General features: G+C 42.7%; 1 protein-coding gene and 1 long non-coding RNA gene across 2 annotated transcripts in view; one reads left to right on the forward strand and one right to left on the reverse strand.

The window, feature by feature from the left end:
- The window catches only part of WDFY2 (WD repeat and FYVE domain containing 2), a 61,270-nt gene extending 45,057 nt beyond the window's left edge, over window positions 1–16,213 (reverse strand). The window contains exon 1 of the mRNA XM_038139605.1: window positions 15,941–16,213. Coding sequence (XP_037995533.1) covers window positions 15,941–16,077 — 137 coding nt within the window. The 5' untranslated portion in view covers window positions 16,078–16,213. The remainder of the gene's footprint in view (window positions 1–15,940) is intronic.
- An 853-nt stretch (window positions 16,214–17,066) lies between these two features.
- Window positions 17,067–21,919, forward strand: LOC119702136. The gene is made up of 3 exons (XR_005257261.1): window positions 17,067–17,563; window positions 18,965–19,021; window positions 20,593–21,919. It is a non-coding gene; the product is annotated as an uncharacterized LOC119702136 (long non-coding RNA).
- The last annotated feature ends 613 nt before the right edge of the window (window positions 21,920–22,532 follow it).

A 22,532-nucleotide genomic window follows, 5' to 3' on the forward strand; every position in this document is an offset into this window, starting at 1 on the left:
CCAAATTGATAAGAGAAGAGTCACTGAGAGAATTAATAAGCAGGAAGGTGAGGAAATTGGAAAGTTAGTTGAGAGGAGTTAGAGATATGACATGAATGGAACACAACAGCAGTAGGGAACAGGATATAAAGTACAAACAATACAAAGGCTGCAGTAAAGATGGCAGTAAACATCTGGTTCAGTAACACTCAGACATGGAAACTGAAAGAGCACAGAGTTTTGATAATAACAGGTCTATCCAAACAGAGGTAACAGGCTCAAGACAAACCCTTCAGAGCTCAAGACTCTCCCACCACCCCAAATACTGTGGTATCAGGGCAGCTTTGTGCATGTTGATTGTCTTTCTCACCAGAAGAAAGCGGAAACTCCAGCTCCACATTGTGCATTTACGAAGCAGCCTGGTGACATACAGGGCAATGAAAACCTTACAGCTGCACTCAACAGCTACCCTCCAAATTTGTAAATTGGAAAGTATTTCTCACATTAAGGCTTTTCCCCAAAGTGCAGTTGCACTTACCTTGATACCTCACAAATACAAAGTTCTTGCTCTGTTACTTGGGACACTAAATTCTTTGGGCTCTGTTTACTTGCAACAGACAGGAACTGGTTTTTGCGTTTAGGACAAACAAAGGTTCATTATATTGCTGTGAAATAAGCATAGAGAAAAAGAAACAACAGTTTGAAAAAGGAAGTTATGACTGTTGCAGGCTATCTGAATTCAAAGTCAAGAGTTTTTTTCCCCAACTGCATACTGCAAAATGTATACATATTTTAAGGAAGAGAAAAAGCTCCACTTCTGTCACCTTCCTCTGCAGTGTTCATGGAAAGTTTCAAGTCTCAGCCCTGGCTCTTAAATTCCTACTCTCTTTTCTTCCCCAACTTGAGTCAAGTTATTACCGGGTCCCATGAATAAAATATTTTTCTGTTCAAAGCAGCTTAGCTTTTGAATAAACACGCAGACAAACTTTATCCTGTTTAGGAAATATTTACAAAAATAATTATTAGTGAAAGATAAAAACCATATGTTTGAGATGCTTCTAAATCAGTCCTGCACATATAGAGAAAGCAGCACCACAAGAGAACTTAAGACTATGATACCAAACTCCAGCAGGTCTAAGGTAAGAGCACAGGTGTGGGAGTTCTGCTTCCACTACAGAGGTGGGTAGTGAAAAATGGGATTCCCACGAAACACCACAGTGTGAGCCAATCCACACTCTATACGCTTATCAAAGATGTAGCAGTTACATTTTTTCATAGCAGTTACATTTTTTCATAACGTCAAGACTGAATATGCACTGACTGAACAAGAAGTAAACTTCTCTGCAAGGCAGGATGGATAATCACACATTCATCCCATTCTTTTTCTCTACAAGGAAACCTTTCTATTTCAACTTCCAGCTTTAGCAGATGATTTTTCCTAATTGCTTCAGATGATACGTAAACAGATCATGTTGCCAAATAGCAACACCATTGTCACTATGATTTGATTTCAGAAAAGAATATCAGTTTCTCAGGAAAGAGAGAGCTAAGTTAGATATTTTGTTCTGCTTATTTTTGTTATGTCTACATAATTGATAGCTATTTGTAACTTAACTTTATTTGACTCAAAATATGCTTCTCGCAGCCTATGGTTAAAATTATTGTTTCTACAAGATTTTATGCAATAGAGGCCAAGTAGAATTTCTATTTGTGTCCAAAGTAAGACAGTGCAAGGTTGTAGTACAGTAAGAGCAGCAGAGTTTGTAGAAAAATACTATAAAGATTACTGTACAACTCTTATGTCCTGGGTATTCCAGACATACATGATTTAAAGGAAATTTTGTTGTTTTCTTGATCCTCTGATGCCTTAAAAAAGCAGCCATAATCTTATAACAACTCAGGGCTGGGCTAAAATGTAGAGGACCTGTACCAGAGAATTTCAGATTAACAATCTTGAGAACAGTTGAAGTAACATTAAAAATTAAACAAGAAACTTTTCATAGAAAATAAAAAAGGCTCCTACAACAAAACACGGCACCCAAGAAAAAGCCTAGAATATATAAATTCCTTCACAATCTCAGAGGGAACAGCAACAGACTGTGGAAGACGAGGCAAGTCCAACAATCCTTGCCACTGGAAAGCCTGGCTCCCAAAACACAAAACCCAGCTTAGCAACTTGGGTCAAGTTCAGGAAGAGGAGAACACAGCTGCCACAGGGCAGCACCATGCCAGAGTGTCAGAACAACGATGCTGCATCCAACACGTATTTTCTGACTCTGCTGCTGCCCCATCCCAGTTACTGTGGCCATGACAGCTAAAGGAAATCTATCATTCTTGCGCAGAAGTACATGCACTCACTCCTCCAGGAATCCGAGTATCACCTGTCCTTTTGAAACGCTCAGCTGATCCCACTCCCAAGGTCAGCAGCAAAACTCTCAAATGACACTGGAGCAGGATGAAACAGCCACGACAATTTTGGTGTTTGTTTGCATACTGAAGCAAAAGGAAATTTCTATTTCTTTCTTATAGGAGACACATCACTCTCCCCAAAACAGTGGGTAAAGGAGAACAAAAAAGAGAAGGACTGAAATACTGTGTGAATCATCCACCAGATACTCAAATGGAAACAGCTTGTACAAAAACTTAAAGATTGTGGAAGAGAATCCCCACAACACCTTGCCCCAACAACACCTTTAACTTCTGTTACATTATCAGTGTCAGGTAAACTAGACATGGCTTGGACAAGAGAGCCCTTGATAGTTATAGAACAAGCATCACTAGCCATAAAGTACTTTCTATTGAAAATGTGCTTTGAAGACTAATTTAATTATTGTGCCTGAAGTTTCCTTGCTTTTCTTAAGTAGAGTAGCTCACAAGCTATTGAGGCAGCCCATTTCCTCTTCATAGTTTTTTTGTGGCATCACCACTTTTACTAGGAAATGGAAATTTCTTATTTTTGTCCTCCTTGAAGTTTAATACAACCTACAAAACCTAACAGTTTTCTACAATCATTTGCAGCAATACCAAATGTATGGCCAGAAAACTGCTTGGGGTAAGGTCTGTGATCACTGTACACTCATTTTATTTCAAGTATTTTAAGAATTGAAAGGAGCACAAATGTCATTTTTATGACTGAAGGTCTTTTCAAAGATGTAATGCTTAGGTAAAACTTCACAGCAGAGGGTCTCTGGATTTCCTTGATCTTCTTTATGCTATGCTCTAGATTTGGATGGCCCTGATGAAGAATTCTCTCTTCAGCACCTAACATCCAACTGTTGGTGTTTCAGATGCAGATGATTGGTGACCTGTATTTCAAAACTGGTCATTACTACAGCTTAGCAGTGTTCCATGATTTCAAAAGTACAGGACCAAAGCTTCCACGTGACCCAAAACAGTGAAGGGACTGTCACATTTATTAGAACAAACCTGGGTACCTTTACTGGCAGGCACAACGCAGCTGCAAAGACACTACACCCACTGGAAGGATGCCACCCTGTGATGGTGTAAGCAGGGAAGGAGCTGGCATATAAGGAAGCATTCATGTCCCATTTCCCAGACCTACAGACATGCAATGCTCTGCTCAAATTGGCCAAAGATACATCCCTGGGTGTCAGAAACAAAGGCTCACGGAGAAAACATATCTTGACAGCTATTGAGGCATGACAGAAGATGTATCCACATCAGTTACAGGTCCAGGGCTTGGGCCTCCTGTGGTGCAGGAAGCAAGCATGGATATCTGACAGGAGAACTTGGCCACAGAGGCCATGAATGCAACTTCAGTGCTCCAGCTGGGTTCCAGCCCTGGCTGCAGCCCTGCGGGTCACTGGCTACTGTCACACACAGGAATTTGGCAAGCACATGCACTTCTGCTCAGCATAGGGGCCCAGGGAAACCTGTCCTCCTCTGGATGTCTGGTTGAAGTTATCTTAAGAATCTCAAACTACTTTGGTCTCAAATTCAGGTTTTTTAAACTTACTGTTACAGACCTCCAACCACCAGAAATGTTAACAGGCATGACACCTTCAAGGGCTGAGTCTTGTTTAAACCAGTGGCTTAGTTGGTTTGTTTTTGTTTTTTTTAATCACACAATCAATTTCCTGTAGGCAATCTGATACCCTACCAGGAGGAACAGCCACATGACCTGGGTGCTCCGGGAGATGTGAAACACACCTACATTAATAAGTGACACAGGCCTGGGACCAGCCTCCAGCAGTGAGGCCACCTGGCAGGGAAACAGCAGCTGCATCCAAGCTATGTCCTGGGAACAGTCCCTGGTACAAGCTGACCTCCAAACCCTGTGCGGGCACTGTTTGATGCTGTGCAAATTGGCTCATGGCAAGAACAGTGCTTGATACCAACAATGAGACACCACAGCCAGCCAGACCCCCTGCTTGAAATATACTCTTGCACTATTTAATTGATTAGAAATACAGTCACTATAGCTGCTGGCCATGGGTTCAGCAGCCCATTTCTCCCAGCTGGCTCATAGAACCATTAAAAAAGGAAACAGTATTGATTCCTGTGTACACCAACTATCTTGTTCAATAGTGGGCTTGTCTAAAAGAACAGGGAAGTGAGAACAACAAGGGGTTTGCTGCTTAGAGAACTCTTTATTGTTACATTGTACACCACAATAATACCTCAAGGTGGTGCATATTTTCTCACTTTCCCTCCTTCATTTTTATTAGTCTGAGGTCAGTATAATGGCATTGGTCAATAACTGAATAAACACCATTTTTTGGCTTGAAGTTATCATACACAGCAATAAAGGGAAGTGAAACTCAAAACAAAAAGATGACCATTGCCAGGATAATGCTTCAGAATATCACAGCCAGCTCGCAAATTAGGAGTTTGCCTTCAAACACAGGCAGTATCATTTAGTTCTGGAAAAATACCATTGAGTCGGAGGCGTCAATACATGCACACACACCCTTTTTTGAAACCGTTGTTTGCACTTTCTAATCTACGTGCTAAACACAAACACTAAGCAATTACCCATGCCATTTGCTTTTCCTGTCTCCAGAATTTTTGTCAGTGGTTGTTTATCTGCTTCTCCCATATCATTTTGTATACAAAACCCTTGCCTACACATTTAATACAGATTTTGCGCTTAACACCTGTATAACACTTTTTTCTAAAAGAATTTGACTCTTAAAACCATATAAAAAGTCTGTTCATGTCAAAAACGGCATGTGAACACAAGTTCAGTTTTAAAGCACAGGAAAGACCGCAGGAAACAACAACCAAGGCAGACCAAGCCGTTGGTTAGGTTTAGCCATGCTTCCTGCTGGTAACCCCAATAATTACAATCCTTGGGCCATCCATTCAGGTGTGTTCACACCTCATAAAAACCAGACAACAATGTTCATGCCTGCTTCCTTGAAGAAGAGGTTTTAAGTCATCAGGGTTTTAGAAGAATGAATATAAGCTGTGATCAAAAGGGTGCTGTGGATGAAACTAGTTGGTGATAACAACTTATTGGCTAGGTTTCCTGGTAACAAAAACTCATTAAGGAAATCCTCACCAGGCTTCTCTCTCATCTACTAAAGAATGAAGGAAGGAGGGAAAGAGGGAGCAAAAGCATCTGAAATCAAAGAGGAGCTTTCAGAATTCAGATGAAAGTCATGCATTTTTCAGCCACTACAGCATGTAATTTTTTTAAAAACAATCAGTACATTCATAGCTCCCTTTTCCTACTGCTTTCTCTGGTATATGATATGGGTTAGCGACAGTATTTGTGGAAAAGCTTATTGCTGGAAACTGAAGGACCGTGACCAACAGCATTCACAGCATTTCTTATTTAACAAAAAAACCCCTACCCTTACTTTTCATCTTCCACTCCAAAATCAACATTTTGGAACCTGAATTAGTGGTACAAGCTACTGAGGGATGTCCTCCCTTCCCCCGGTCTTGTGCTCCTCAACCATATTAGCAACCATAAAGAGTGTGCAAAGGGGAAGAGGAAATGCCAAACAACAGAGGTCTCAAATATTCCCACAGAGCAAAGCCTGCACCTACGCAGCCTGTAGAAATCCTGCTTGCAGAACAGTTGAGAGATCTCTGCTGTTCAGCCCATCCCAACATGGCTCCTCCCCTGCTGGTGCTTCACAGCTCAGACTGCCATGGTACTCCAAGCACCATAGCAAGCTCGCTGAAATTTTATGGGCTTTGGCCTTTTGGCTACAAATAAACTTGGCAACAACAGGGATCAGAGTTTGAAGCTGGAAGTTCAGTGTTTGTATGGGTCTGTCCCTGCTGGAAATCTGGCAGGATCATTTATCAGTTGATATTTTCAAAGCATGATGATGGATTAATTTATTCCCACTCATTTACTGGCAGTTACAGAAGCTACCAAGAAGAGATCAGTTTATGAAGTCTGATTCATTTCCTGAAGGGAAGAGACTGAATTCTTCTTTGGAAATGGATTAGTGCCTATACATTGTGTAACCAACCCCTGTATGTAACACATAATGCCAAGTGTAGTGGTCCACCACCCACTGCAGCTGATAGTCTTACACAAGCTGCTTTCCCTGCCTGCTCCTTCCTGCCTGAGGGAATCCAGCATAGGTCCATTCTTAGCTGCCAATGCCAGCTCATGCAGTCTCAAAAACTTCAGATGTAACAGAACTTAGAATACTTGAGGTTATATCAGACAGCACTAAAAGTCTCAGATGCTAAGGCAGCAGACGTGACAGCCCAGGCAAGGCTTTGGTAGACCCAAAATACTCTTTTGGGGCTGAATTGTAGCTGTTCTGACTGAATGAGACATAGGTCTCAATGGAGCAGAATAAAATACATCACTTAACTGCTGCAAAAAGTATTAACTTCTTAATTTCAGTAATTAAATTATATCAGGGGCCAATAAAGTCAAAGGTGTCAATTTTGATTTGACAGATACATTACCTCTTCACTCTCTGCCCTCAGCACAATTAACATTGAGACTGCTTTAGCCTCTTTTCCCCGTGTTAGTATTACCACATTGCCCTACTTAGATCTCTAGTTTTATCAGTATTTGTTTCTGCCTATGCTAAAGTAAATTGTTCCCACGGCAGATTAAAAGCATGGAGAACATTTATCTCTAGCAGACAAACACAGGACTATTCAGCAAAGACCCTTTCACCTCCCATTAAGCTCCTGGCCAGGAGAAAGCAGGCTATGCTGAGGCCTGATCAAGTGCCACAGTAGCCTGACGCAATGGGACCAACATGACAAGAACAGGCACAAGGACTGTATGTTGGAGAAGAGCACAAGCATGACATTTCCTGCTGGACACTTCCAGTAACTGCAGAAGGGCAATCATCCTTTGACAACTGCTTATTTTGGTGGAGCTGCTGACAGAGTGAGTGAAACCAAGGCATGATTCCTAAATCCAGACAAGACGTGTAGAGGACCTCCACTGCCATCAAAATGCTGCAGCTGCCTTTAGCCAGCCCTGCATGCAGCAAAAGCTAGGCTGGACCACAGGCCACCTGCCATAAAAGCTGAAAGCATCTCCCTGGAAATCCTACTTTTATTCTATACGACTCAATGCACATGGTGCTGCAAAACATGAAGCCTTTGAAATGTCAATTTGAACTGTTCATTGGATGACTCCACAGCCCACATTTGCTCTAGCAAAACACAGAGCTGAGAGGAGAGGCTGACTTTTTCTATGTATCAGGTAGGAAAAAGGAATGGGGTATGGGAATGAGAAGATACTGATTAATAACACTTAGGATCAAGAAGAAAATTATAAAGTAAGGATAATTTGGCACATAAGCAAAATGAGTGCAAACTTTAAGGGACCAAAGTGTTCCACAAAGCAGATGCACCTCCTGCTTAAGAATACAATTAAAGCTTTATTTGCTATTATAAGTGAATTTGAAGCCAAAGGTAAATTTACCACATTTGCACTCACTGCTAGAGGTGCAAAATCTCATTATCTCTCACTTCTCAACAGGGGCAAGGATCTTCTCTCCACATCCCTTCAAGACAAAGCACTGTACTTGTTCTATCACCTGAATCCAGATAATTCAACCTGATGGCAAAATCAGCCACTTCACATTAGGACAGCCTTTTCTCAGATTTCTCTCCACAGGACTCCACTCCTAATGAAACCATGATTACATTCCTTTAAAGGTCAAAAAAGCATTGCTTTCTGGGGCTGATCGATCACTACTGTTATTGCAAAAACCTGCTTAGTACATTGATCTTTCACCTCACAGTAGGAGGGAATGGTACAGGACTTGGAGAATAAAAGACAACATTAGACAAAACTTTGCAGTTAACTTGGCAGCAGAACAGCAGTGCTTTCTACCCAGAACTCTGCTTTGGCATCACCTTTGATTCAGTGCTCCAAACCTTAAGAGTACCCTGAAAAACTTAATTTAAGTGGTGAATACACATGATGTGACAAGCAAAGCCCATATGTTCTAAGACTGGCCAAGGTTAGTTACACAATGCTATTTCCTGCAGCCTGTCTAAGAGAAAAATTGAAACAAGACATTTTTTAGCCCAGCCTCCACAACTGTTCTCCCTCTCATGAGGATGAAGGCAGTATTTTGTCCATCTCAAATTTTGGCACAGTCTAATTTGTAAAATATATTATTTGTTTTCTGATAGTCCAATATCAATTTTGGCCATTATTTATGTGCAGTTTCAAGCCATCAGGCATGCCAATTGTGACATATGAAGAACCCCAAGAGATGCATATGGCTTTGTGATTATGTAAAGGTCCCTGCCTGGAGGGGTGTCTGGTAAACTTGCCCTCTCCTGCTTCTTCTTTCATAAAATTGTCCCTTTCCTTCTCCAGGCTTCTCCAGCCACTCACTGAAACTGTTTGCAAGGGTATCTTCAATTCCTGTGTGGATGTCTGTTTTACAGTTTTCCCATTCACATAATTTCTTTAACTCCCAAAAGTATAAAGAAGGAAGCTTCGTTTTCTCTTTCCTAAAATGCCCCATACAGGACAAGGCTCTGCTGAACACAATGCACCCTGCTGTGCATCCTCAATACTCCGTGGCTGCTGCTCCTACACCCTCCCATGGTGCCCCATCCCATCTTGCCACATCCAGCAGTGCATGGCTGCATCCATCACTCCTGACACGGTATGCAGAAAGGAAACAGCTCTGTTTTTTCTTGCTTCTGGTCTTCCAACAGACTGCATTATGGACTGCTGCAATTCTTATCAAATCCCCGGGCAAATACATGCAGATACCAGAAGTTTTATACAAACCCACTCAAAATTGGGCAAAGTGTGATGAAGCAAAAAGAGCAAAGCAGCATTTTTAAGTAAATAATCCTTCAGTGTCTGAGAGGTTACAGTGCACAGAACACAATGATGCACAGAAGACACACGTACAAAAGCCAGTTGCTTCCCTTAGGGCATTCATCATTTAAGAAGCTTTTAGAGCTCCTGACCACGGAAGCACCAGGAAGCACCAACGAAGTGCCTGCATTATGCCCTCCTGCTTTCTCCTTTCCGTTTGATCTCTGAGCTGCCAAGTATTTTCTGACTTCACCCAGGGCTGTTGCAAACACCGTTTTACAAAACTTGTGCCACTTTTGAGCACTTCTCTTCCATGTAGTATCACACAGCTAAAAGATCTTGCTGGGAAACCTATGCACAGATCAGTGTTGGCAGATACCATGCAGGCACCAGCGCAGCTGGAGACAGGGAAAGAAAAGAGTCTGTCTCAGTAAACAAAATAGTGTAAAGTAGCTCAAACAAGCTACTGACATATTTCTATTGTGCTACAATGGTCACATGCTCTTTGAGACCTTCAGTCTGCTAAGTGACCCACAATGAAGGGTCAGCCTTACTTAAATAGCTCAGTAGCTTCCAAACTGTTGCAATTCCTGTAGTTTAAGGCATTGCAGCCATTTTGTGTTGCAGCATCACTGCCTCCTCTAGACATCTTTATCTTGAGGAGAAAAACCAAGAAGTTTCCTGCAACAGTGCACTTTTAGTTATATGCCATCTCTGTACTGCATGGACTCCATAACTGGCATTTGTTTTCCTTTCAGGGTCCACAGGCCACACACAGAGGTGGCATTGTGCAGTCCCCTCTTGGCGAGAAGCACTGTTCAGCTGCAGAACTGGAGAGACTGCAGGGGAAGGTCACCAAGCCTGGCAGACACGAGAGACACTGATGAGAGATCCAGTCTCTGTGTAAACAGATGCCAGGGAAATTAAGATGGGGTCAGGGAAGACAAAAAGAAAAATGAGAACTGGTTAACATGGGAAGCAGATGCATCATCCCAAAACTTGCTGACACTCAAGAACACTGTTCAGCATCAGGCAGAAAAAAGAGGCTACCAGGAGGAGAAAAGGTGTATTAACTAGCTCTTGTTATTCCAAATAAAGCTTGTAAGATTCACCCACATCTTTTATAGAAGGAATAAACTCTAAAACAGAGAGGGGAATAAAAGCCATTGCACCTCTAAATTGAAAGGCTTAAGCACCTAAGGTTCCACTCTATTATGCTGCCCAACTGTGCTGCTGAAGCTGGGTCTGTACAAGCTGTGGTCCAAGTCACATCAGAGCACATTTTTGCAGCTGTTGTCTTTAAGACATGAACTTGGTCACACAGGCCCCTCAGCTTACTACAACAGGCGATGCAACTGAAGGAGTTTCATCAATCTGTGCATTGACCTAAATGAGCTAGTAGTTTCAGGAGAGCTCAGATCAGAGAGATGACACTAAATGCTTGTGCTTTAAATCTTTAACTGACACACAGGAGGAGAGCATCTTAAGGCAAGGGATCCACAAGCTTGGACAAACTTCAAGAGGTGGTGGCAGAAAGTGGCAGAGAGAGTTAAAAAAGCACAACATTGCAAGGTCTCCCGCAAGTTATTAAGTGGAGTTCATCACTCCCAACAAGCACTCAGCAAGACATTTTATGTGCAAGTCTCAGATTTTGGCATCTCAACAGGATACATGTTAGTCAAATCCGGAACAAGTACTTTTCAACATCTGCAACAATGTCTGTTTCCAAGCGCTTTTGGACCTCCTATCTTCTCTCTTAAGCCTCTTGCCAGCATCCGCTTCTTCCTTGCAAACAGCCAGCACTAACCTCCACCCTGACCTTTATTCCAAACACACACTCATCAAATTACGACATATCCAAAAAATTTAGTTTAAAAACACACACAAAATAAAAGAACAACCAAATTCCAGTTACAGCACTAGGTCTCTTCAAATCCTATCAACAATTTTATTGGTGACTGATGTTTTTACCAAAATTTAAAGAACCTCCAGGCAGGAACAAGTCCTTTTACGCTTGTAAAGAGCATCCACACCTTCTGTCCTGCTTGAGCTACTGCTCATACTGCAATTACCTGGGTGTGAAACCTGCAGGCTTAGACTGATAAACATACATAGACAGCATCAAAATCAGTTCTCACAGCACCTGCTCTTCTGCTGTGAACCAACAGCCACACACAAGGCAGAGCAGACATCAGTGATGTAACCCTGTGCTTAGATAAGAATTACAGACCTGTACAGCAACCACACTGTTGGGCAAAGCAATCACTTTCTACCACTCCACCACCGGAGAAAGGAAACTCAGTTTACCAAGTGTCTGCAAGTCCTTGCACCCTGCTTGAATACAGCACTGTGTGAAGAATCTCACCTTTCCATTAGAGCTTTTTCAAAGGCATAAACTACGACACTGTATGCTCAATGTTCTGGATCTGAACAGGAAAACCACAAGGAGAAAAAGATTGCTTTTGATATACTTGAGGGTAGAAAGATCACAGTTCTCCATGTCAGAAGTCATGTCAGCACAAAGCCAAAGACAACTCCCACATTTCTTGTCACATACGCATGATCCCACTCCCGGTCCACTGTCAGTTTAGCAAGGAGATTTTCATTTACACAAGATGGACATTAAGTTGTCATGCCCCTTAAAAAACCTGTTTATTAGCACACCCAAAACACAAGCCTTGGACAACAGCTGAAGGGTACATCTGTATTTAAAACCCTCAAACTGTAAACCAAACCTAGCAATACAAGCTCTGCACAGTTTTCTCTATGTGAGATGAAGACACTAATAAGATAAGCAGTCTGGGCTCACTGTTTATTCAGTGATCCATACAAAGAAGCTGAGACAACTGAGTTCAAAAAGAAGATAATACAAGGTACCAGAGAAGACAAAGGTCTCTACTCCCTTAACACCAACAAAAAAATTAAATATAATAAAAAAACTATGGGATAAAGGGATGGGATATATATGGGATATTTTTCTCCTACATCTTGTCACCAAGAGACCAGAATGCCCATTTTTTACAATAAAAGGATTTTGACAATTTTCAGTTGATTGTGAAAACTTTTACTTCTTGTGAATAGTTCAATGAGAACAGTTCTTGACTGCAACACCTACATTTAGAAGGTTTGTGGCACAGAAGTGAGCACAGAACCCCCACCCACAAGAGGGCAGAGACCAGAGCTCGTAATTACCAGGAAAGCTGTTTACACCAGCCTCTGTGAAGGTTTTCCTCACTTAGAATCCAGCTAGGGGTAAAAAGAGGGCTACTGGCAAAGTGCAGGTTTACCACGGTGACACCCGGCCCCTCCTGCCAGTCTGCACGGTGACACACGATCAGCATATGGCTGACACATGACCAGCACATCGGAGGCCCAGCTGAATAGGCACTCACAGCACTGGCAGGCTCTTGAGAAACACACGAGTGTGCTAGCACCGAGCAGAACTGCTTGCACTGAGAGCTGGGTGAGTCAGTGCACTTGTCCCACCATATCCCATACTCAGGTAAGATTAATGACACTAAATCTTCTCTGGAGCATGGAGTTAGGTATGTCTGAACTTGACATGCCAGTGACCTACTTTTCAGACATGCCCAACACCCACGTCTCCCTCTGAAAGCAACAAAAGATGAGGATGCTTCGCAATTTTGAAACAGTAGTGCATGCTTCTAATACTGAGGAAGCTGATGACAGCTTAGGATCAGCTGTGCACATTAGGAAAATCGCACTCTAGCTCCACATGAGTATACACTGCTATGGATCACTCAAGACTCTACGTGTTTGGCTGTATATGCCTCTTGAGTCCATGTGTTTGCTGGCAGGGAAAGAGCATGTAACTTCTTAGAGTCATCCTGCATTAGATTTACACATTCCTGGATATCAAATTTTGCTACTATTTTAACTCTCACCTGTCTAGACAGGTGCATCCTTTGTCTTAGAAGAAAAACATGAAATATCTTACCCCTCCAATGCACACCAGCTGTACTGTAGATACAGGCTCAGTCTATTTTACCCAGATATAGAATTAGAAAACCCACTAAGATCGGGACACAATGAGCATCACTCAATTATCACTAGTGACCAGGATTCAGAAGAGAAAATCTATGGGCATCACCTGTACAAATGACACATACTACAAAGGAACTCCAACCCTGTTGGGTATTCAAAGCTTTGAGAATCTAGTTAAATATGTAAACCCGCTTTGCCTCTCCTCTCCCCCCAATTCCTTCTTTTCCTCCCACTTTGTCTTTCTTTATGAGGAATAACCACACTCCCTATTATTACATAGTTTTCATTTCATTTCTTAACATATATGAATGTATGCGCTACAAACATGCAGGGCTATATAATCCATGACTATGTCTGCAAGCTGTAGCTAAAACCACTTTTGTGTCTTTTAAAACCAGATAACACCACTAGTGTCATACAAAATTGGGACCAGAGACCAAGCTAGCCCATGCTTTTAAAGGTTTAGGTGTATAGGGCCACATCATGCAGCAAAGAAAACCTTTAAAATGGCACCTAGCTGTTGCATATGCAAAGACTACCAGCAACTTCAATAATGTTTTCAGCCATTCACCAGCAAAACAATTCCTCCTTCACGTACAGAAGATGTCCCAGCCTCAAACAATTGCTGGAGATGGCAAGTCATTCCAGCTGAAGTTCTCTGCAGAGGTTTCAGAACATTTTCCTCATATAAGCAGTGCATATCACAGGCTGGGAAATGTGGACAAAACTCACTTATTTGGTTAACAAGTAAAGGGACAGATAACATCTCCATAACGATCTTTAACAGTTTCCAGGAAGCTCGAAAAGCCCTCCACATTCCATGGCCATTAAACAACCATGTCAACACTGACAGGAGAAGGCAGGTCCAAACAGGAAAAGGTGCCACAAGGATCTGCACAAGCCTAATCATAATATACGGGTATTGAAAGCCTGACAAATTACACTTTCACCCCAGGTAGCCTAAAACCTGCAAGTTAGACTCCCAACCTGCTATTCCTTCCAAGTAAGTTTTAGACTCTTAATCTTTTAATTACAATAAAAATGCTAATGCAAGCAGAAAATGAAAGACCCATCAACAAACATCTTCATGTCTGAATAAATAAAAGGCAGGGTCATAGCTTGTAGCATGTCAAGGATGCTGCAAACAAGTCCCGCAAGCAACAGGCACATTACCTGGCTAATTCCTTTAAACAGAAAATAGCCTGGGAACTTCCAGACTTTCCTAGCGTGAAACTCCTGGCTTTTTCTTCACTGCTTGTTTCTTGAAGCTGACATCTCAGTTACTAGTGGAAATAAAGATGTCTCATCAATCCCCTTCCCTACACAGAAATATCAACCTGGATCATCAGCCAGTCATCAACAACTAAAGCTACATATTTTTGCTAAGGTGAGGGAAGATGCAGAGATTGAGACAGGGGGAAATAAATTTCAGGAATATCTTCTTACAGGTAAAAAGAATTGGCTAAGTAAGCCTAACAAGCCACAATGAACCAAAACAAGCTCAAGCTTTATTCAACATCACTTTAAATACCTAAAAAATGTGAAGACAATAAAATTGTGAGCACATAACTCTACTTAAAGTTCCTTTGTATACTTGTTTTAAGTAGCTCAGCTCCTCTGGCTAGCAGGCATATGAGAGAAACTTGGAGACCTCAGCTTAGGTGAACTTAAATGATCTTAAATTTGCACATATTTGACAGCTGAAAACTAAGTCACAGTGAGGACAAAGATGAAAGAAAATATTGTCAGTTTTTCAGAAAGCCTGCAGAGACATAAAAGCAGACACTCAGCAGAACAGGCATCCATAAGAAACAGTCCATCCAAATACCCATGAGTATCAAAACATATTGACATGCTGGTCAACAACATGTGTCTTTCCATCTTACGACACAGGTTACACAGTACACCTGAGCTGCAAAGAAACACTGCCTAAAATAACTATGGACACTGCAAGAAAAATAAGCACTTATTTTGAAATAAAAGATTTCCAAGATAGAATTTCGAAGCTCCAGCTGCAGAGCTGAATTAAGTTTGAGCCCTTTCAGAAGAGACAGAGTTGCCCCTGGGCAGCCTCAGTCCCTGCGAAAGGGCCTGAAAGCATTCTCCTCCCTGGCAGCTTTTCAGCTCCAAGGGATTTAACTCCAAGATCTTATCACCGATACGTGGTATTTTTAAACAACTACCAAGAAACGTTTGGAGAGGGGAAACGGGAACCAAAACTACTGTTTCAGCCAATGCCACCACAATCTCCAGGCAAGGTCAAAGACCTCCACAGACTCCCCGTCAATCCTCGTGATGAAGGGGATCTCAAATCCCATTTTTCCCACGCTAAGAAAACTCACTCAAGTCCTGCAAGTTTCAGCGGCGCCTCAGCCCGGTCACTGTCCTGACCCACACAGCAGTGGAGGAGGAGTGCGACACTACGCTGGAGACCCCTGCTCCAGGCTCCTTCCCCGCCGGGGCGTGATGTGTCTGCCCAAAGCAATGTCCCCATGCTGGACCACCGCCACCTCGACGCTTGCCCGGGCTCCGAGTGGTGAAGTCGACAGTGGCACAAGGATGCTGGTGGTCTGACTCCACCATCCTCGCCGGCGGGACCCACCATCCAGGACCCCGCGCCGCGGGCCCAGCACTGCCACCATCACCGGCAGCGCTGGTGGGAGCTGACAGCCCACCGCCGCGGCCCCGCCGAACACCCGCTGCCGGTACCTGTCTTCCGAGACGCTGATGACCCCGTCCTCCTTGGGCACTATCGCTGCCATGTTCACCACCTCCTGCGAGCCCTCCACTTTGTTGAGCAGGAGGGGCTTGCGAGTCAGCGCCTTGGGTTGAGGCTCCGCCGCCATGGGGCCGGCGGGCACCGCCGCTGCCGCCGGAGGAGGCTACGGCCGAGAGAGGGAGGGAAGGAGGCGGCCCGCACTGCCGAGGCGGAGGAGGGACTTGCCGGAGCCGGGCGCTCCCTGGGAAGCAGGGACAGTGCGGCGGCACCGCCCCCGAGCGGGCAGGGCCGGGCCGGGCGGGGCGCGGTGCTCGGAGGGGCGGGAAATGGCGGCCGCCCGCCGCCATCTCGCAGAGCCGGGCTGTGGAGCAGCGCCTTGGCGGAGGGAAACCTGCGGTCCGGCGGAGGTGTGAGCGCACCTCTCCTGCCAGGGCTGCGCTCCCAGCGCCGCGGGCTCGCCCCAGGGGCAGCCCGGGGAGCGTGTCCCTCTGACCCGGGCCCGGTTATGGACTGTCGGCACCGTACGGCTCCGTCCCACAATGCTGTGGCCGCCGGGCGGAAAAAAAAACCAAAACCCAACGCGAGTAAAGGCTAAACAAAATGTTGCTCAAAAGTAGCTGCATCCCTCTGTTTACATTTTCCTATCTTAGTTTTTCCTGGGACTGAAGGTAAACATGGGATTTCTGCTGCTGCATTAGACAGGGACGCTGGCAGGCAGGGCTGCACCGCGGCGCCAGCAGAAATTCTCTTACAGAAAGCTTATTCCTAAGGGAAACGCAGCCGACTTCCAGCAGCTCGTTTCCATCAAGCGCCTTCTTTTCACTCGCCTTTCTTGACAGATTCATTGAGCTCCGAGGAAGTCAGATCACTTGCCCAAAGCTCTGTGCTGAAAACAGTGAAAATGCAGCTTCCTCCCGAGGCATATGCCAAACTTTCATAATCTGTCTCGAAAGATTCGGAAAATCATGCTCAATGTCTGAGCTGCTGTCCTACATTGCAGAAGTTGTCAGCAGATTGGAAAGCGCTGCTTCAGCTGTAACTTTACATTTACCCACACTAAGCCCAACGAGCAGCAGTTTTCCTGAAAAAGGAAAAAAAAAAAATAGGTATGAAAAAAATCCAAGATCGGGAGATTAATTTTTTTCCCTAGTAGAATACAGCAGCGTCTGCAGTAGGACAAATCTTGATTGCCCACTCACACTTCTGTTGCCTATGTAGTAGACAGAGGTATCAGAGGAAAGATAAAGTCAATTCCTTGTGACAGAAATGAAACTTCACCATGTTTAGTAATCTCTTCTCTACTAAAAAAACAAGCAGTGTCTGCAGGACCACAGCAAGACATTTAAGCTTTCTCAACTAAACATGACAGGTCCACAAGAGGACTGTAGAGGAAAAGGTCTGGTCAGCAACAGCTGGATTACAGGAAATGAATCTGCAGTCTCAAACTATTTCCCTGAGGATGTGTGATGGGACTAGATAATATCTCTTCCTTATCATTCTTAGAAGGGAGCTACTACTGATGAGTCCAAGACCCACCTTCTTTCTGCTGTGGATGATCCTGCACTCCTAGGCTAGACCTACTGATGGAAATGCTTGTCTCACTGCTTGGTGAGGTATGAGGTACTCTTTGAAGATTGATATACTTGTTAGTTTTCAGAATATATCTAGAAATGTCTTTTAAACTGAAGTCTGGTATGTTCTACTGATCTTGCAGTAGTTTGCTTTAAAGACTCGGCATTTTGGATCACTGCCAATAAACAGGAGCTGAGCCTATGCTGGAGACAGCACGCTGCAGGCTCCTGGGAGACCCAGAATTCATTTTCCAAAAAGGCTTTTAAGGAAGAATGTAGTTGAGAAAATGAATGTCTTGATAGGCAAAGGTGTGGGTCTGGAAGGAGTTGTTTCAGTTGCCTACTGAAACATAACTCTTCCCTATTATCTTGTCTCTCCTATATCCTTAAACAGTTCCAGGTCCAACTACCCTTTCAAGGTTTTTAAGACACTGTTTAGAGGAAAACACTAAAAGGCAGGCATACATTTTGGATTGAAGTGAAATAGTAATATGATAAAATCAAATATATGCTTTATGTAAATGGTCTTTGGAAATAAGTTAACCTTTGGGGAGAAAGGAAGGAGAAAAAAAAAAGACAACACAATGCAAGAGAGATTCCAGAATTCCAGTGGCTACTCAAGATAAAATTCTTGAGGCATTTTTTTAAAGCTTATCTGTAATGGTGATTTCCTCTGCAAGACCAGGAAAGTACTCGAATAATAGAAAGGTGTCCTGAGGTCTAGTACATCATTTTACCAGGTGTGCAAACTTGAGGTCAGTGCTCTACTCTCCCTGATGAGATAAAAGGAGATAGGACTGAGAAATTATGGCACACAAAAGCAATTTTGCTATGACTGATGGAAGAAAAAGTAATGTATGGAAACCTGGGGAAAGGAGTATGGAGACAGAGAAAAAATAGAATGATTTCAAAGTGAGAACCTGGAGCTTCCTCTTGCATTTTCCCCGACAGGCTTAAAGAGTATTGTGATGGTGGAAAAGGCATGGAAATTACCAGCAAGACCTGAGTGTTCTCCCAGGTCTACCACTGTCACACAAAACCATAAAACACCTTTAAAAAACAATTTTCCTATAATGACAGAAAGTTGGTAGCATGTCTTGTGTGACAGTTCAGACAAAGTTAGAATTGCTGTAGACATCAAGTTTAATGAGAACTTAGAGAAGCAAAACTAGGGTACTTTAGAAAAATGTTTCCCCATGTAACCAAAAAATCAAGCAAATAAATATCATAAATACTTCCTAGAATAACTTTTTTTTCATTTTCTGTCATAGCTTTCAGGTCAGATTGCATGGATTAAAAATGTTGCTAGGACTGAAAGCAGGACAACCTAGTGTCTGAATCTGAAGCCAAGAAAAGCAAGCTTATTCAGTTATTTTTCCACATTAAAAAAATGTTGTAGGATTACGAATTGTAAGATGCTCCTCTGGTATTTGCTTTTTGCAGGAAATTGCAAAAATTACATGATGGCATCATTTAAAGGTTCTATTTCCTGCCTAGTAGGTAAGCTTGGATTATGTGAACTTTCTTGGAAGAGTGTATCCACTAGTATACAGAATGAAAATCAAGCTGGAAAATGCAGCTTACACTATATCAAATTAGTATTACCTCATCTTTGGTTCTTAGCATAATTTCTTTTACTCTGTGTTCTGGCATGACACCATGGTAAATGAAACATCCAGCCCTCTGTTAGTTTTGGCCTTTCTATTCTTGAGGCAGGCTGACTTTCCCTCTTTTGGTTGGGGTAGAGCAGAATCAGGCTCCCTGCCTCTAAGCAGCAGGGTGAGGACAGAAGATCCCAGGGAAGCAGCTGTGCTGGTTCGGACTGATGCGTTCACACACAGTGGAGCCTCTTTCCATGCCCTCGTACTGCATCAGAGTCTTGAAGGACTTTCTCCAATTCCTTATCTGCAGTCTTGTTTGCAGTTCAGGAGTTGGAGCAAACCGAGTTCCCCATCTTCTCTGGTAATTTGCTTTAAAAGCTTCTCTCTGGCTCCATCTTCTGTTTGGTTGCTTGGGTTTGGGATTGGTTCTTTATGTCTATTTATTCTGACATAAAAGGGTGAGATTCTTCTAAGTTGTATACACTGAAGTTGTTTTTAAAGTAGGTAATCACATCTTGTGTGACAGTTCAGACAAGCAGAGAGAACCCGGACCTGCAGATGAGAAAGAGTGGCCCAGAGAGGAGGGAGCTGAAAATTCCCAGCTCTGCTGTCAGCCCTATATTTACAGATTCTCCTGTTCTGCAAAGTTGTTACTCTGGTTACAAGATGAGGTGAAATCCTTTGACCAAAAAGCACAGCAACATGTTCTGTTTTGGTGTAATTGTACTTTTTTGCATAATTATGGCCATTACATGATCTGGCAATGTGAGTGACATCTCTCGTACATTTCAGCTAAAACTGTCAAGCACTGGGGCCACTGAGTAGGCACAGGACAATTTAATAAACATATTGGTCTTTTGTGGGTGGTATGAAAAACAGACCTTTTACAAAGTGCTCAACAATAATAAGAGTAATAGTAAAAGTCATGAAAAGAAGCCTCTAATAAAGAAAAACTGGTTTATGGTGATTAATTTTGAGGCCCAAACTATTCATGCCGTTTTGAGCCATTAAGTAATCTGATTCCAGTTGCTCTCACCCTGCAAGAAGGGAACTAGTGTGGGAGCAAAACTGCACTTTGACTGATTTAGTGCTGAAATTTAAAATTGCTCTGTTGACAGCAAGCCAGATTTTGGCTTCTGAGGCCTCTTACTTGGTCACCTGTGCAAAATCAAAGAACTTATATACACAACAGATAACCACATAAAAAAGGTAAAAACCATTTGGCAACAAGTAGAGTTGCTTCTCAATAGTCATGGAATACTGTGTTTTACTCTCTTTCATGCTTTTCTTCTCTGCTAGTTTGTAGACTAAATGTTTTCCAGTTTTACAATATATGGGATTTACAGTTTCTTCTATATCTGTACTTCTGTGCAACTGCAAAAATGCATGCTTAAAATTTTTTCCTTCTCCTATTTTGTCATCAGTGACAGCCTTCAAAAGATAGTTACTGAAAAGTATTTTTAATTTCAGATGCTACATCATTCTTGGAAGACTGTGAGAAACAAATATAGACGAGCTCTTGATACAGGATGGCAAACTTCATGAAGTACCAAAATGTTCTGTGGAAAAATTGCTTGTCCATCTTGCTTAAAAATATGAAACTTGTTACCAAAATGCACCCTCAAATTTAATCAATGCTCTTTATTTTGCTCCAGCTATTTATCAGTCATCCAATTAATAGTGTACCACCTATCACATTTCTATTAATAAGCCCTAGATGCTCATTGGGACAGTTTTCTTCTCTATTTTCTTAGTTTTGATTTATGGCCCCTGAGAAAATGAGGACCTATGAGAAACAGAGCTTGAATCTGCTCTGGGTCAAAGCTACGGAGAGAAAGATTAGCACTAAAAAATAAACATGGCAGTACCATTGTGTAGCACCTTCTCGAGAAAATATATACTCATTTTTAGCTGCCATACAAGTGCTGTTGGCTTTGTAACTGACTGTGAACATGTGAGAACAAAAAAAGTGATGCTGTGTCAGTGTGTGGGCTGCAAATGAGAACTCCTGGCTCATACATTTTGCCCCATAAGCAGTTCTGGCATTGTATGCAGTCTTATTGCTGTTTCCTTTGTCCTCATTGATCCTGCTATAGTGTTACTCACATTTTGGGCTCCCAACTTGCTGTAAAAAAACCTCTGTAATTTATTTCATTGTCTTTTTGGTAGAACATTCTGACCACTAATTCTTCTAAGCTCATTATTCTCATATTTTTCTAGTCCTAAGGACTAAAGACCTTTCTTTTTTTCTTCCCTAAATCTTCCCTCTGTGATATTGAAGAATGATAAAGTATCATCAGCAAACACAATTTTGTATCTGGAAAATGCATTAAAATCACCTATGTAACCTGCATGAAAAATAAATAAATTTGTCTTACATAATGCATGAATTATGTGAAAGCTTTGAAGTATTTCCTTTTCTTTCATCTAAAGTGTGCAATTAAGAACATATCCAGGGAATATCAAGGAACAACTTCTTACAATAACTTTTGTACATTTGGCTTCTAAATTTTTTAAATTTTTTCTCACTTTTATTGCACATGGGTCTACAGTAGATGTTGTTAGATTGACAAAATGCTTTCAACCATCTGAAACCTCACAAAGTTCAACAAAGCCACGTGCAAGGTCCTGCACCCAGATCAGTGTATTACCAATACAAGCCAGGGGATGAATGGATGGAGAGCAGCCCTGCAGAGATGATCTTGGGGATACTGGTGAGTGAAAAATTTGATATGACCCAGCAATGGGCATTCACAGCCCAGAAAACCAGTCACACCCTGGGCTGCAACAAGAGCAGTGTGGCCAGCAGGTCCAGGGAGGTGACAGTGTGGCCAGCAGGTCCAGGGAGGTGATCCTGCCTCTCTGCTCTGCCCTTGTGAGACCCTACCTGGAGGGCTGCATCCAGCTTTGCCATCCCCAGCACAGGAAGGACATGGACCTCTTAAAGCTGGTCCAGAGGAGAACCACAAAAATGGTCAGAGGGTTGAACACCACTCCTATGAGGAAAGGCAGAGAGAGTTGGGAGCTGTTCAGCCTGGAGAAGAGAAGGTGCCAGGGAAACACTATTGCAGTCTTTCAGTATATAAAGGGCACCTATAAGAAAGTCAGAGAGGCTTTTCACCAAGGCTTGTGGTGGCAGGACAAGTGGCAAGGGTTTTAAAACGAGGGAAAGTAGGTTTAGATTAGGCATTATAAGAAACCTTTTTGCAAGGAAGGTGGTGAGGCATGAACATGTTGTTCAGGGACTAACATGTTGCTCCACCCCTGGAAGTGTTCAAGGTCAGGTTGGATGGGGCTCTGAGCAACCTGGTGTAGTAGAAGGTGTCCCTGCCCATGGCAGGGGGCTTGGAATTCAGTGTTCTTTAAGTTCCCTTCAAACCTAAACCATTCTATGCTTCTATTATCTGAGT

The sequence above is a fragment of the Motacilla alba genome, chromosome 1 (assembly GCF_015832195.1).
Source record: "Motacilla alba alba isolate MOTALB_02 chromosome 1, Motacilla_alba_V1.0_pri, whole genome shotgun sequence".
Classification (NCBI taxonomy): Eukaryota; Metazoa; Chordata; class Aves; order Passeriformes; family Motacillidae; genus Motacilla; species Motacilla alba.